The sequence below is a fragment of the Tachypleus tridentatus genome, chromosome 6, assembly GCF_004210375.1.
Source record: "Tachypleus tridentatus isolate NWPU-2018 chromosome 6, ASM421037v1, whole genome shotgun sequence".
NCBI lineage: Eukaryota > Metazoa > Arthropoda > Merostomata > Xiphosura > Limulidae > Tachypleus > Tachypleus tridentatus.
In genome coordinates this window covers 32919792-32933872 of record NC_134830.1, presented here as the reverse complement: position 1 = coordinate 32933872, position 14081 = coordinate 32919792, and the positions used below count along the sequence as shown (strand labels likewise).

General features: G+C 32.5%; 1 protein-coding gene across 2 annotated transcripts in view; it reads right to left on the bottom strand.

The window, feature by feature from the left end:
* Positions 1-7300: 7300 nt before the first annotated feature.
* The window catches only part of LOC143252206 (phospholipid-transporting ATPase VA), a 69081-nt gene continuing 62300 nt past the window's right edge, over positions 7301-14081 (bottom strand). The window contains exon 23 of one of the 2 annotated variants that reach the window (XM_076503977.1): positions 7301-12973. In XM_076503977.1, coding sequence (XP_076360092.1) covers positions 12715-12973 — 259 coding nt within the window. In that variant the 3' untranslated portion in view covers positions 7301-12714. The remainder of the gene's footprint in view (positions 12974-14081) is intronic. The other variant, XM_076503978.1, reaches the window with a different exon arrangement.

The following is a 14081-nucleotide window of genomic DNA, read 5'->3' as shown; positions in this document are numbered from 1 at the left end:
TGTCAAATAGAGCAATGATCCCCTAGAATAGTTTTGTATATCAAAAACATTTTCAATCAAGTTTCTGTAGAGAGTAAGTTATTGGTTTGTTTTGAATTTCGCGTAAAGCTACTCAAGGGCTATCGGCGCAAGCCGTCCCTAATTTAGTAGTGTAAGACTAGATGGAAGGCACCTATTCATCACTACCCAACGCTAACTCTTGGGCTACTCTTTTACCAACGAATAGTAAGATTGAATGTTACATTATAACGCCCCGATAGGTGAAAGGGCAAGCATGTTTGGTGTGACAGGGATTCAAACCCGCGACCCTCGGATTTCGAGGCGACTGCCTTAACCACCTGGCCATGCTAAACAGTAAATTATTGGAAAAAAATGAACAAACGTTTTACTACACAGATGTCATTTCTATCTATTATCGGAAAAAGTAACGAAATATTTTATAGATTCTGTCTAGCTAGTTCTTCAATTAGTATTAATTGTTGACGATATAACGGCTTCTGTGTCTTTCGGTAGTAGCTGTAAGCTCATGCCATTAAAATTTAGGGTTCGATCTTTTTTTGTTTGTTTCTTTTGAATTTCGCACAAAACTACACGATGGCTATCTGCGTTAGCCGTCCCTAATTTAGCAGTGTAAGACTAGAGGGAAGGCAGCTAGTCATCACCACCTACCGCTAACTCTTGGTCTACTCTTTTACCAACGAATAATGAGATTGGCCGTCACATTATAACGTCCCCACAGCTGAAAGGGGGAGCATGTTTAGTGCGACGGGGATTCGAACCCGCGACCCTGAGATTACGAGTCGAACGCCTTAACCCATGCCGGGCCTGGTCCAATCTTTGCGGCGGACACAAAACAGAACGCGCATTCTGGAGCTTTGCAATAACTAACTCAAAATTTTATTTCTGGAATATTAACATTCTAAACTTAATATTTGTTTTGTTTTTCACTTTCATTATCTATCATTAACCACGTGATTTCAGTCCTGAAATTATTTGGGTATTTTTTACTTTTACTCTCGTGTTTTAAACTTCTGAACTACTTTATTTTATTGAGTAAAACGAATGATCTGTAATCTGTTTATAAATGACACTATCGAGTAAAAATGCCATCCAGTGGCTCAGCAGCAAGTCTGCAGGCTTATGATGCTAAAATTCGGGCTTCGATACCCGTGATAGGCAGAGCAAAGATAACCCATTTTGTCGCTTTATGAAGGTTAGTAAAAAAAGTTCGAGATTCTTTTTACTTTTTAGCAGAATTATAATGTTTTTAAAATGTCTTTTTGTCAGAAGGTGGAAAAGGTCAGAATAGAAGACAAATGTTACCACAATTTATCAGTGCACAATGAAATACCAGATCACTTAAACTAAACAGAAGTGAATCTTCTGTATTCTGATGTTATTCAACAAACTTCGTAGTGGAATGATTAGGAGTAATGATAAACCTATTACATTTTTCACTCTTCGGGTCCGGCCAGGTGATTAAGGCACTCAAATCGTATTATGAGATCGCGGGTTCGAATCCCCGTCGAACCTAACGTGCTTGCCCTTTCAGGCGTGGGAGCGTTATAACGTAATGATCAATCTCACTATTCGTTGGTAAAAAGAGTAGCCCAAGAGTTGGCTGTTGTTGGCGTTGACTAGCTAGCTGCCTTCCCTCTAGTCTTACACTGCTAAATCTTCAGGTAGTAGATGTTTAAAAAAATGGGGTCTTTATTTGAAGTGTTATACACCCTATATCAGCACATTACAGGAAATAAAAAACAAAGTGTTCTGACATTCCCGCAATTCAAGAAAACCTTCACACTTGAGAATCCAAAGTAAAATACAAAGAAGCTCGGAAAACAATATCGGATTTATTTTTTTTCAACTTCAAAAGTTGTTGAGCGTATTCAGGATTTGAGAACATTCTTACGAACCCTAAAATAAACGAGTGGCCTAACTCTACGTTATGCAACCAATCTGAACCAATATTTCCAAAGTTAAAACAGAAATCCACCGAAAAATCACCCATAATGGACTATACATTCCTTGGGACTCAGCACATGAAACAAAACAAAAACTCAACATACTAAGAAACCAAATAAACACAGCCATAAAACTATGTTCATCAGATAAAATTAACGATGAATTAGACAAAATAAAATAATACTTCATCAACATCAATAAGTTTCCTCCACAAACCGTAGAAAAAATTATATGCACACACCTAGACAAAAAGCAAAATTAACTAACAAAAGTAAATATATCTCATGAATTAAAAAAATCACTAAACCATATGCTACTGCATACCATATACTCTCGACATCAGCAGAAAAATAACCAACATTTGGCAAATACTAATAACAAAATATGACATTCCAGTTAATACCAAATTTATTCAAAAACCAGGCACAAAACTAAGGTCTATACTGTGTAAAAACTACACTGACAAACACCACACCAACATTATTTATAAAATACAATGTGATAACTGCCACGACTATTATATTGGAGAAACAGGAAAAAAAATGGAAACCAGATTCAAAGAACACAAAAAGTCGCCTTCACACGATTTCGAACACTGCAAATCAAATAAACAGAACATAACCATAGAAAACACCCAAATACTAAATAAAGAAACAAACATAAACAAACGCAAAATTAAAGAAGCCTTACCTATAAAACAACTCAAGCCCAAAATAAACCAATACAAAGGAACACCTTTATAACTATATTAATAAATATAATCAAACATCTAAGCACGCCCTCTACATTCCTACACTCAGTTACGCAACCCCCTTCAAATATGTTCTTTGTGAACCTGATGATGACCGAAGAAGGTCGAAACGTTGTTCGCTTCTCTACATAAAAAAAATTTTCTCAACCCAAACCAGCCGTTTTTACATATATACAATTAACGATGAAACACCTTCCAACAAGCATACAATTCATAATAAAACATCTTCTAAAAAATACACAAATTGTAATCATAATGAAACACTTTCCAAAAAGTACGCAAATCGTAATAGTGATGAAACACCTCCCAACAAGTACACAATTCATAATGAAACACCTTCCAACAAGTACACAGTTCATAATGAAACACCTTCCAACAAGTACACAATTCATAATGAAACATCTTCTAACAAGTATACAGTTCATAATGAAACACCTTCCAACAAGTACACAGTTCATAATGAAACACCTTCTGACAAGTACACAAGTCATAATGAAACACCTTCTAACAAGTATACAGTTCATAATGAAACACCTTCCAACAAGTATACAGTTCATAATGAAACACCTTCCAACAAGTACACAGTTCATAATGAAACACCTTCTGACAAGTACACAAGTCATAATGAAACACCTTCTAACAAGTATACAGTTCATAATGAAACACCTTCCAACAAGTACATAGTTCATAATGAAACACCGTCCAACAAGTACATAGTTCACAATGAAACACCTTCCAATAAGTACATAGTTCATAATGAAACACCTTCCAACAAGTACACAATTCATAATGAAACACCTTCCAACAAGTACATAGTTCACAATGAAACACCTTCCAATAAATACATAGTTCATAATGAAACACCTTCCAACAAGTACACAATTCATAATGAAACACCTACCAACAAGTACACAATTCATAATGAAACACCTTCCAACAAGTACATAGTTCGTAATGAAACACCTTCCAACAAGTACACAATTCATAATGAAACACCTTCCAACAAGTACATAGTTTATAATAAAACACCTTCCTTGGACTCATCCTTCAGCTGTTTGCCTTTCTTCTTTCTTTTTTCTGTTTGATTTGGATGATCATGAATTTTATTCCCTTCTCATCAGTGTTTGTCTTCCTTATCATCTCAAATCTTTCTTATAGAATGTTAGTAGAATATGGTAGAACTTCAGGAAGACCCAGGATTTAGCTCCGTTACGTTATTAAATAATCAATACAAACACGTTTACCTCATCATTTTTCCCCGGTTAAATAGTCCCGTGGAACTGAGGATAAATTTGTACTGTAGAGATGTGCATTACATTACCTGTTAGGACACTGAAACAAACGAATAAAAGTCATCGTTTTTCTGACAGGAAACCTATTGTTAGAAAAAAATATATGGGTATTTAGTTTTGTGGTTAAAAATAATGTTTCTTTTTCGTTCGTAAATTAATGTAATCGTATAGCGGTTTCTCGTGCACTGTATATCAGTTGACGAACAAATTATTTTTATTAATCACGAATTTGTTATCAATTAAATCAAAAAATAAATTATATATATTACTTCTTGTTTAAAACAATACTGTACGTTTCATCGACTACTATTATCATAGTATGTATGTTAGTAATTATTAAAATATATATTACAAAAACAATCGAAAAATGGCAAAACTAAAATAATGTGTTTACTGTAAAAATTGTGTTGACATTAATAAACTGTGAATTGTTTGTTCGTGTTTTTAACTTTACGCAAAGCTACACGATGGTTGACTGCGCTAGCCGTCCCTAATTTAGAAGAGTGAAGATGGACGACAGCAAGCTATCACCGCCCACCGCCAACACTTGGACTACTCTTTTATAATCAAATTGCGTGGTTGACAGTCACATTATAACGCTCCTATGGCTGAAATGGCGAGCATGTTTGGTGACACGAGGATTTGAACCCGCGACCAGGTGGTTAGTGCATTCGACTCGCAATCTGCATTATAACTGAGATATAAAATCATTTCCTCACGGGAATGATACTTCAGGAAGAACTGTTATTTAAGAAACTTGTAGAATTTATGAGATTCCTAAAATTTTTAACCACGTGACTGTGCAAATGAAACAAAATGTACGGGTCTCTCTCCAGAAAACAAATTCATATATCACACTCTTGAAATCCAGATTTCCAAAACCTGAGCATCACATGTATGTTAGCGTTATATCACAATTTAGGACCAAAGAAATCTGAAATCTTATATACGTATATTAGCGTTATACCACAATACAATAAATATTACATATGTATAATAGCGTTATATCATAATCTAGGACCAAGGAATTCTTGGATATGTATATTAGAATTACATCATAATTTAGGACAAAGGAAATCTTTGTAAGACTACAGGGAAGGCAGCTAGTCATTAATACCTGTCCCCAACCTTGATGTACTCTTTTACTAAGGAATAGTGGGATTGACCGTGACATTAGGACGCCTTCACGGCTGAAAGGGCATGTTTGTTGCGAAGGTGAATCGAGCCCGCGACCTTCAGATTACGAGTCAATACATAAGGGATTCATTCACTGATCCGTATATATATATATATTATTTGTTTGCTTTTTGAATTTCGCACAAAGCTACTCGAGGGCTATCTGTCCTAGCCGTCCCTAATGTAGTAGTGTAAGACTAGAGGGAAGGCAGCTAGTCATCACCACCCACCGCCAACTCTTTTACCAACGAATAGTGGGATTGACCGTCACGTTATAACGCCCCCACGGCTGAAAGGGCGAGCATGTTTGGCGCGACGCGGATGCGAACCCGCAACCCTCAGATTACGAGTCGCACGCCGTAACACGCTTTTAAATATTAAAGGAAAGTGACGAGGTTATAATCTGGATGTGTAGTACAGTTGTTAGTGCTTTTAAGTTTGGAATAAAAGCAAAAACGTTTTATCGGTATCATCGTTGTTAATATTTGCACCAGTCATATTTTTAAAACTATTATAATACTGTCTCCCTCCCTTTCTTCTCTTTGGCAACTTCAGTTAATAAGTGTATTTTTCATTGTGACCACCTTTCAAGTTTGCAATAAACGGCTAATTACAAGCTGTAATTCTGCAGGGTCCACGAAAGTGTTCTATTCCAAGGGTAAATTAAATGCAACCAAAATTTAGAGCAACGAATATTTTTTACATCTTGCTTTTGAAGTTCGTGTTATGCTGTGTTGTAACTTAAGGAGCGCATAATTCTTGTTGTAATTTATGGCATGCGCACATCTAATTAACGCCAAGTCATTAGAAATTGCAACGTTAAGCATCCCTTAAGTGACGTCATTTCCTTGTCTTACTGACAGAGACAACTCGCTACTATTTAATGGTGCGACTAGTCAAAACAAGTGATCCCCACAGGCGGTTTTCAGTCCCCCTTTCGGAAAATTTCTTAAAATATTGATCTAAGAACATAATCCACTGTGAAAAAATGGAAGTTTTGTAATCACAAGAAACGTTTCTAAACGTGTGATAACAATAGTATTTAAAGTATCTGATATTTTTTTTGTTTTGTTTTTTAATTTCGCACAAAGCTACTCGAGGGCTATCTGTGCTAGCCGTCCCTAATTTAACAGTGTAAGACTAGAGAGAAGGCAGCTAGTCATCACCACCCACCGCCAACTCTTGGGCTACTCTGTTACCAACGAATAGTGGGATTGACAGTCACTTTATAACGCACCCACGGCTGAAAGGGCGAGCATGTTTGGCGCGACGAGCTGATCTAACTTGTATTAACGATGGTTGACTAGAATACCTACTTAAAGCAACTAGAGCTGTGATAAGAGAATTAAAAAATCCAACTTTTTCACCAAAGTGTAGAAAAACTAAAGGCCACTTGACTCCCATGTTAAACAAATGTGTAAAATCTACCTAAAATTTTTCAATAGGAGCACGGTACTGTTGAGTAGAAACAAATGTTAAATGTAATACGTTCGTATTGTGGAAGTCAAGATTTAGATCCGATCACAAACAAATTATCTTCTCTATTAGTATTATAATGACACTGTAGTTGGGTTATTAGATTTCATTTGTTCAACCATTTGTTGATTATATTTGTATAGTTAATTTTGTGATTGTTCGGAGATACGAGAGAGTGGATTCATCCATAAAGTTCACAAACGTTGAATTATCTTGATACCACCTCAGTGAACATTAGGTTAAATTAATCTTCTTTTGTATAAGAAAACACTTTTAATTAAGACTGCTACTGATAACAGAAGGCGTGTAGTGGAGGCTTTGTGGTACACACAGAAAACTATAAACTAAAGCGCCCCAAGCTATCCGGATAAATGGTTTGATTTGTTTTGAATTTCGCGGAAAGCTACACGAGGTTTATCTGCGCTAGCCCTTCCTAATTTAGCAGTGTAAGAGTAGAGGGAAGGTAGCTAGTCATAAACACCCACCGCCAACTCTTGGGCTGCTCTTTTACAAACGAATGGTTGGATTGACCGTCACATTATAATTCCCCACGGCTGAAAAGGAAGAGCATGATTGGTGTGACGGGGATTCGAAACCGTGACCCTCAGATTTCGAGTCGACTGGATAAATGACAAACGACATAATGATTGACCAAATTGTTTTATTCAGACGTGAATCTTTAACAGTTTCTCTAAATTAACGTTTAAAAATAGTATATACAAGATTTAAGTAAATTCTCACATATCAACGTCAAAAATTATGTTTATATCAATAAATACAAACACCTCTATATAAAGAAACTTATAGAAAATTAATGATTTTAGTGACTTCAGTCAGCCTTTAATCAAACACCAAACATTAAATCATAAGATAAATTGATATATTTTTGTGATGCTATAGTTACACTAAAAATCACTGTCAAACATAAAACTTCCTTGAAAAACTTTTAAAATTATTTAAAGTTTAAAACAGTACTTTGAACTAAACCTGACAGTTTTTCTTTGTAACATTGTTTCAAACTTTGATACAGAAAATAAAAGGTAAGTGGGCTGAGAAGAAATGTTGCATTAACAAAATGAAAGATTATTTGTGATATACAGATGATGTAAGAATAAAGAGATTACAGAGAACTTAATAGTACAAATCAAGTAATTTCTCTGCAGTTAGGCTCATCTCTGAGCCTAAGAAACTTCGAAACAAGAATGGGAAATAACACTATAACAAACACAGAAAGAATCTGATAAAGAAGATAGGAAGAGACAAACATCCCATGCCTTAAAAAAAAATAATCAGTGATCAACAAAAACAAAGGATGGGGAAAGATAAAATTCCAAAATACCATGGCAACTGTTTCAAAACATCATGACATGTATTTAATCATTATTCTCAATATTAATATAACAAGTACAGTGCATGGAAAAATGTCTTATAATATATATTACATACATTTAAGGCACTACTCTTGTGCACATAAAACTACAACTTGTTTATGAGTGTGTACACATAATCTTTGGTTACATTTATAGAAAGATCTTATAAATTTATTCCCCCCCCCCAAGTTGTTTTCCAAAATATTTCCATCTTCTCTACAGGAAATTAAAAATTACCACAGGAGAAAGGAGGAACCATTTAGAAAGTGTGTAACTTGAAAGTATTTCTGAGTACTGTTTTCATTTTTTATTTAATTTTGTGAGATTTGGAATATTCTGTCAAGAAATAATTGAGTAGCTTCTGACAAGTGTTAATAAACACACAAAAGGATGGTGTAACAACAAATATCTTCTGTACTACAAATTTGTCAGTTGGCATCTTCCTTCCAGTTGTCAAATCTACTTTTCCCATAAACATGGAACACCCAATGCTCTGTATTCTGCTGATATATGAAGAGGATATACTCGTATAGAGAGTTCCACCTTAACATGTATATAATACATCTTTTGATAAATATCAAATCCCTGACAACTTTTATCTTTAAAATACCCCTCTTAAAATATTTAGAAAATATATGTCTCGACAAAAACATACCTTACTTATCTTAAACTAACAAAATTGATGTCAAACTTGAACATTCTTGTTGTGAATTTTGCCACAAAACAAGGTGTGTGAACATCTTAGCACACTTAATGTTACTTTCAGTAAGAGTTATTCTTCTCTTCACTAAAATGAATGTTAAACCATTTCTACACAGGACCTTGTTGTTTTTTAACTTTATAATTGATATTTGGCAACAAACTATATTATCAACTAACATGCATACATAAAATTTTCTCAATTTACATTAACAAATATATTTAACCCTATTTTTAAACCTTTACATAAACATCAACAAATGTAGAACACAAATATTTCAGGCACAGTAAATGGCATTTGCATGCTATTAATCTTTTTCAAGTATATCATTTGAAAAATATATTGCATAAAATATTTTAATACAATATACATACAGACACATATGTCTAATAAATTTACATATGAAAATATCTGTAAAAAATTAACATTCAGATAGACCATGAAAGAAATTCACTTTTGTTTCAATCAGTTCATATTCTTTTACTTAAATATACCATTTCTTCAATATAACCTATTATTTGCAAGCTAAGAATACTTAAGTACACAGACATCATTAGATCATATTTATCTATGTGAATGGAAAAATTTTAGTTCCAATCCTAGAGATTTACATATCAATTTTATGAAACAACTTAAAATCTATTAAGATTTATAAAATAAAATTACTCATGCATTTCTGAAGTACTAATTATAGGTGTATCTTTCCCCTAAACACAACAAAACAGACAATTTTATCATCATGCCGCATTACTAACAGACAAAAATATCTAGAAAACAACTAAAAACTATTATATCTACATGCAGAGCAAAATGGTGAACCACATATTTTCTCATGAATTAGCATTCACCAATTAACATTGAGGTGGGTAACAACAAAAGAAAAACGAAAATTAGTATTAGTGATTGAAAGCAATTTGCAATCAGAGTGGTTCACAGCAGCTAGTAATCTGCCAGCTGCCAAAATGCATGAAAAAATTATCTAACACAATAATTACTGGTGATAAAAAAGAAGTGATGAAAAGCAAATAACAATAAAAAACAGAAATAAAAGCTTTTAATAGACATCTTAAAGAAGTTCTGTAGGACATCACTCATATGATGAAATAATAAATAATGCACAACATTAAAATAAGTACAAAATTAAAACCATTTCAATTAAAGGTCAAGCTGTGACCTCTAAAAAGCTTACTCTATATGCTTCATTGTTGGAACATCATCTTCAGGAGTAAATTGCAAAATATAAGTCTTATTTATATTTTTGTTAAATAGGTCATGTGATTTATGTAAAGGTTTGAATATTAAATAAGTACATAAACCTGCAAATAAGTAACATGATCTATTTAACAAAGCAATAAATAGGACATGATTACGTTTTGCAACTCACTACCAAAGATGGCATTGCAACATTGAAACACATGGAGTCTACTTTTCAAAGGTCATACACTGACCTCAATTAAAATTAACATTGTGTATTCTTTATTATTTTGACATTATACACAAGTAGCAAGAAATAATACTTGTATGTTGATTTAGTGATGGCTATCTATAATTATAACAAAGGAATCAAAAAAGGTAGGTGAATGTTAAAATGGGACACAGTTATATGGAAGATATGAGAGAAATTATCACGAAGACTCAGACTGGAACTTTTATACTGACAATAATCAGTGATACCACTACAGTCTTCTAGTTGCAGATGCAACATACTTACTAGATGTGAACAGCATTAAATTAAAAGCTCTAATTCAAGTCTAATGAAAGAATGTGTTCCAATCTCTGCGTTTCCAAATAGTTCTGTATCTTCACAATGACGTTATTTTTTGTTTGGTAGCTTTGCATCTCTTACTAAAAGCCTTATTGAAACAACTCTAAACCAGGTGATAACTTTTCTGTATTCTGTATTTATGGCAATGCTACAAGGGTAGAGTGACCATCTCTAATTTGAACTATTGACAAGAGGAAAGCCACTAGCAATCCACCATCCATGTTAAGGGATTAAATGACATATTTATAATGCATCTATAAGCTTAAAGAGCATGGAGTATTTTGTTGTATTAAACTGATTTGATCCTGACACACCATCTCTGAAATCCAGAATTCTACCACATAGCCAAAGCTATGCCTATTAAGTGTTCTTCTATAGAACTTGAAGCTAAGACAAAGGCAGAGAGTCATCATCATACATTTTCTTTCATGTAGCTTGGAGTACATATTACAAAAAAGTAGTTTTTAAATGTGAAAAAACAGCTATAATTAACTTACACTATTGTAAACATAAGAACAAAAATAATGTGACATATTAAGTTTTTAAAATACATATTTTATAACTAAGTATTAAAAGGTTTGTTTTCATTTTATTACTCTTTGAAATAACGATGTTCTGCTTTAAAATACTGGCTGATAATGCTCTGTTTTATTTTAATCAATTAGCAGATGTGATGTTGAATTTAAAATGTCAAATTCTGAAAAACTTAAAGAATAAATTGAATATGGAATGATTTACCTGACAAAGTATTTACTCGCAATAATAAACAAAAAAACAGAAAATAACATTTTCTTCACAATTAAGATTTTGTCACAATTTATTTTTGTACCAATAAGCAGTTAACAGTATTAAACCAAGCACTCAATCATATAAATAAAGACCTGGTGGATATTTCTAAAATGTTGACAAATGACCATAAGATGCATTCATATGAAAATATTTACACAATATTGTTTACAAACTCAAAACACAAAAACATAAAATGAGGTCATCCTAAGAAAGTTTGCTAAAATAGTAAAAGGTGTAAAAATCTCTGGAGAAGTAGAGTCTGTCAGAAACAAAGATATATTGAATATCAATAGCTTTTCTTGTCACTGAATGGGTTCTATGACGATATCATAGGTTTGCCAGATTTTTTTATTTGTAAAACCTATGTGCAAGAACAAGTAAATTAGTACGAAGTAATCATGTTTGATATTTTGGACCAACTTTCTAGTGATAACATGTTATCAGATATCATCCGTAATGAATACATTATAAATATATATTGACAGAAAATATCACTCCAAGATAAGACTTCTCTTAACACACACAGTTGTACATAGTTTTTTATCCTGCCTAAAATATATTGAGTACAATCTCAAATTTACTTTAAGAAAATACATATTATATATCAGTATATTTACATAAACATACATATATATCTATAAAATTGTTGGAATGTACACATTTTAAGAGGTATAGACAAGACAAAAAAATCTGAGTTCATTCCCTTACAAACTTCCAATGTGAAAGAACCTTAATGCAAGTCAGCTTAAGTTATTTTTCTCTTAATAGCTTCTTTACTAATTTTATGCATATTCAATAACACATGGGAAAAGAAACAATAATGTTTTTTTTTCATATTTTTTAAAAGAAGAAATATGTTCTTCTAGACTTGACAGCTAAAAGTTACTTAAATACACATGCAGTGTTTCCAAGTGAGAGAAAAATAAAGGCATTCTATGAAACTAAATCTAATAATCTGTTTTCTGAGATCAAAAATAAGGAATGAAGATTATTAATTCAATATCCATTTTTAAGTTAAAGAATTAATATAAAAATCCCTCAACTGAAGAGGTTTTGAAAACGTACAAACGTTAAAGACTTAACTTCAGTGATACCTTAAACAACTTGAATTGTAAATAACTTTTTTATTTTGATGAAAACAGCTTTCATATTATGATAAATTTAAACCTTTTTTAAGCCTCAGATATCTTCTGTGAAGCAGTTTTACTTGTACTAAAAACTTAAAGATACACACAACTTTATTCTAATTGGCAACAAAATCATCTCATACTGTTGATGCTTGGAAGTACCCAATTGCCAAAAAAATCTACATTATACAATAAGCTATCAAAGTTCTCACTATTGTAATATATCCGAGTTGCCTTAATCCCATTGTCTCTTTCAAATTATGTCATACAAAAATATCTAGTCAAGTAGGAAGATGGCTAGGGCTATGTTACAACATCAGTGTCTTTCAATGAAGTATCACACATATTTGGGACAGAGTTAACCTCTGACCTATTGTCTTCTTGTACTATTACGTGACTTCCTGTATGTCTGAATGTCACACTGGAAGAGCCACTGGAACCCCGAGACCATGAGGCAGAGACAGAACATTTTTCAGAAGCTTGTTTAGGATATTTAATTTCTTGCAGGGCTGTTGTTACATTACAAGGAGAAAGACTGTTCTGAATGGTACGAACAACAAACCTGAAAGAGTCACAAAAGAGAATGTTACAATAATTAATTTTTTTACAAACTTCAATCTATACAGTAAGGAAAATTTAGTTTTGGAACAGGTGCAACGTTTTAACTGAAATGTCACACCTGTTCTAAAAATAAAATTTTAATTACTGTAAAAGCTATTAACTTGTAATAAAATAATTAATCAGTAAATAAATTGAAAATAAGAATTAGAATGGTATAATGTTCCCCCTAGAGATTCAAACAGAGTCTGTTCTAAAAGGTGTACAAAACCTTATATTTTTCAAACAGACAAACCTGTTACAGAACATAGGTTAATCATAATTCCAAGATTATTTCTTTTAATTTCTTTTTCATTATGGGTTGGGTGGAATCCACTCAGCTCCGAATCACAAAAGTATCCATGAGAGTAATTATACTACGTTGGTTGTTTGTTTTTTTATAATATAGGCATATATTTACAAACTTTTGCAGGTTACTGGTAAATATTACAAGGCTTTCATAAAAAAACTATCAGGTTTTTGAATTAAGTATTAAGAATTTTTAATTAAAGATTTTCTCACATAATGTTTTCATTCAGAATGTTAAGTATCCAACATGCAGAGTAATTTTCACTTTAAGGTTAAAAATACTTTTATGCATCAGAAAATATTTAAATTTCAAGTGTGAAATCTTAATTACCCCAAAATAATTATCAAATGATTTTTAAAAGAAAACTTAATATTTGTCTGCTATTTTCACTATTGAATAGGAATATCTGTATAGATTTGACAGATCTCATAACCATCATAAAAAACTAGGAAATACAAATTATACTATTCTCTTTCCAGAATAGCTACAAATTATAACTCAAAAACCCAAATGTTTAGTATAAATAGCTTAAATGTCATAGCGTTATATGTTTATATGTACTTATTTTCATTATATTGACCTTTTAAACAAAGCTGCCTAACATCACAGAAGTTACGGTGATGCAGCACACATTCACTCATGTAACTGTATCCAAGAATATAAAACTGATCATTACAAAGTAACCCTTCTTAGCTCCATTTTAGTGGACTAATACTTTGCAAGATACAGTCACATTTCAGTTATAATAAATCACACACACACA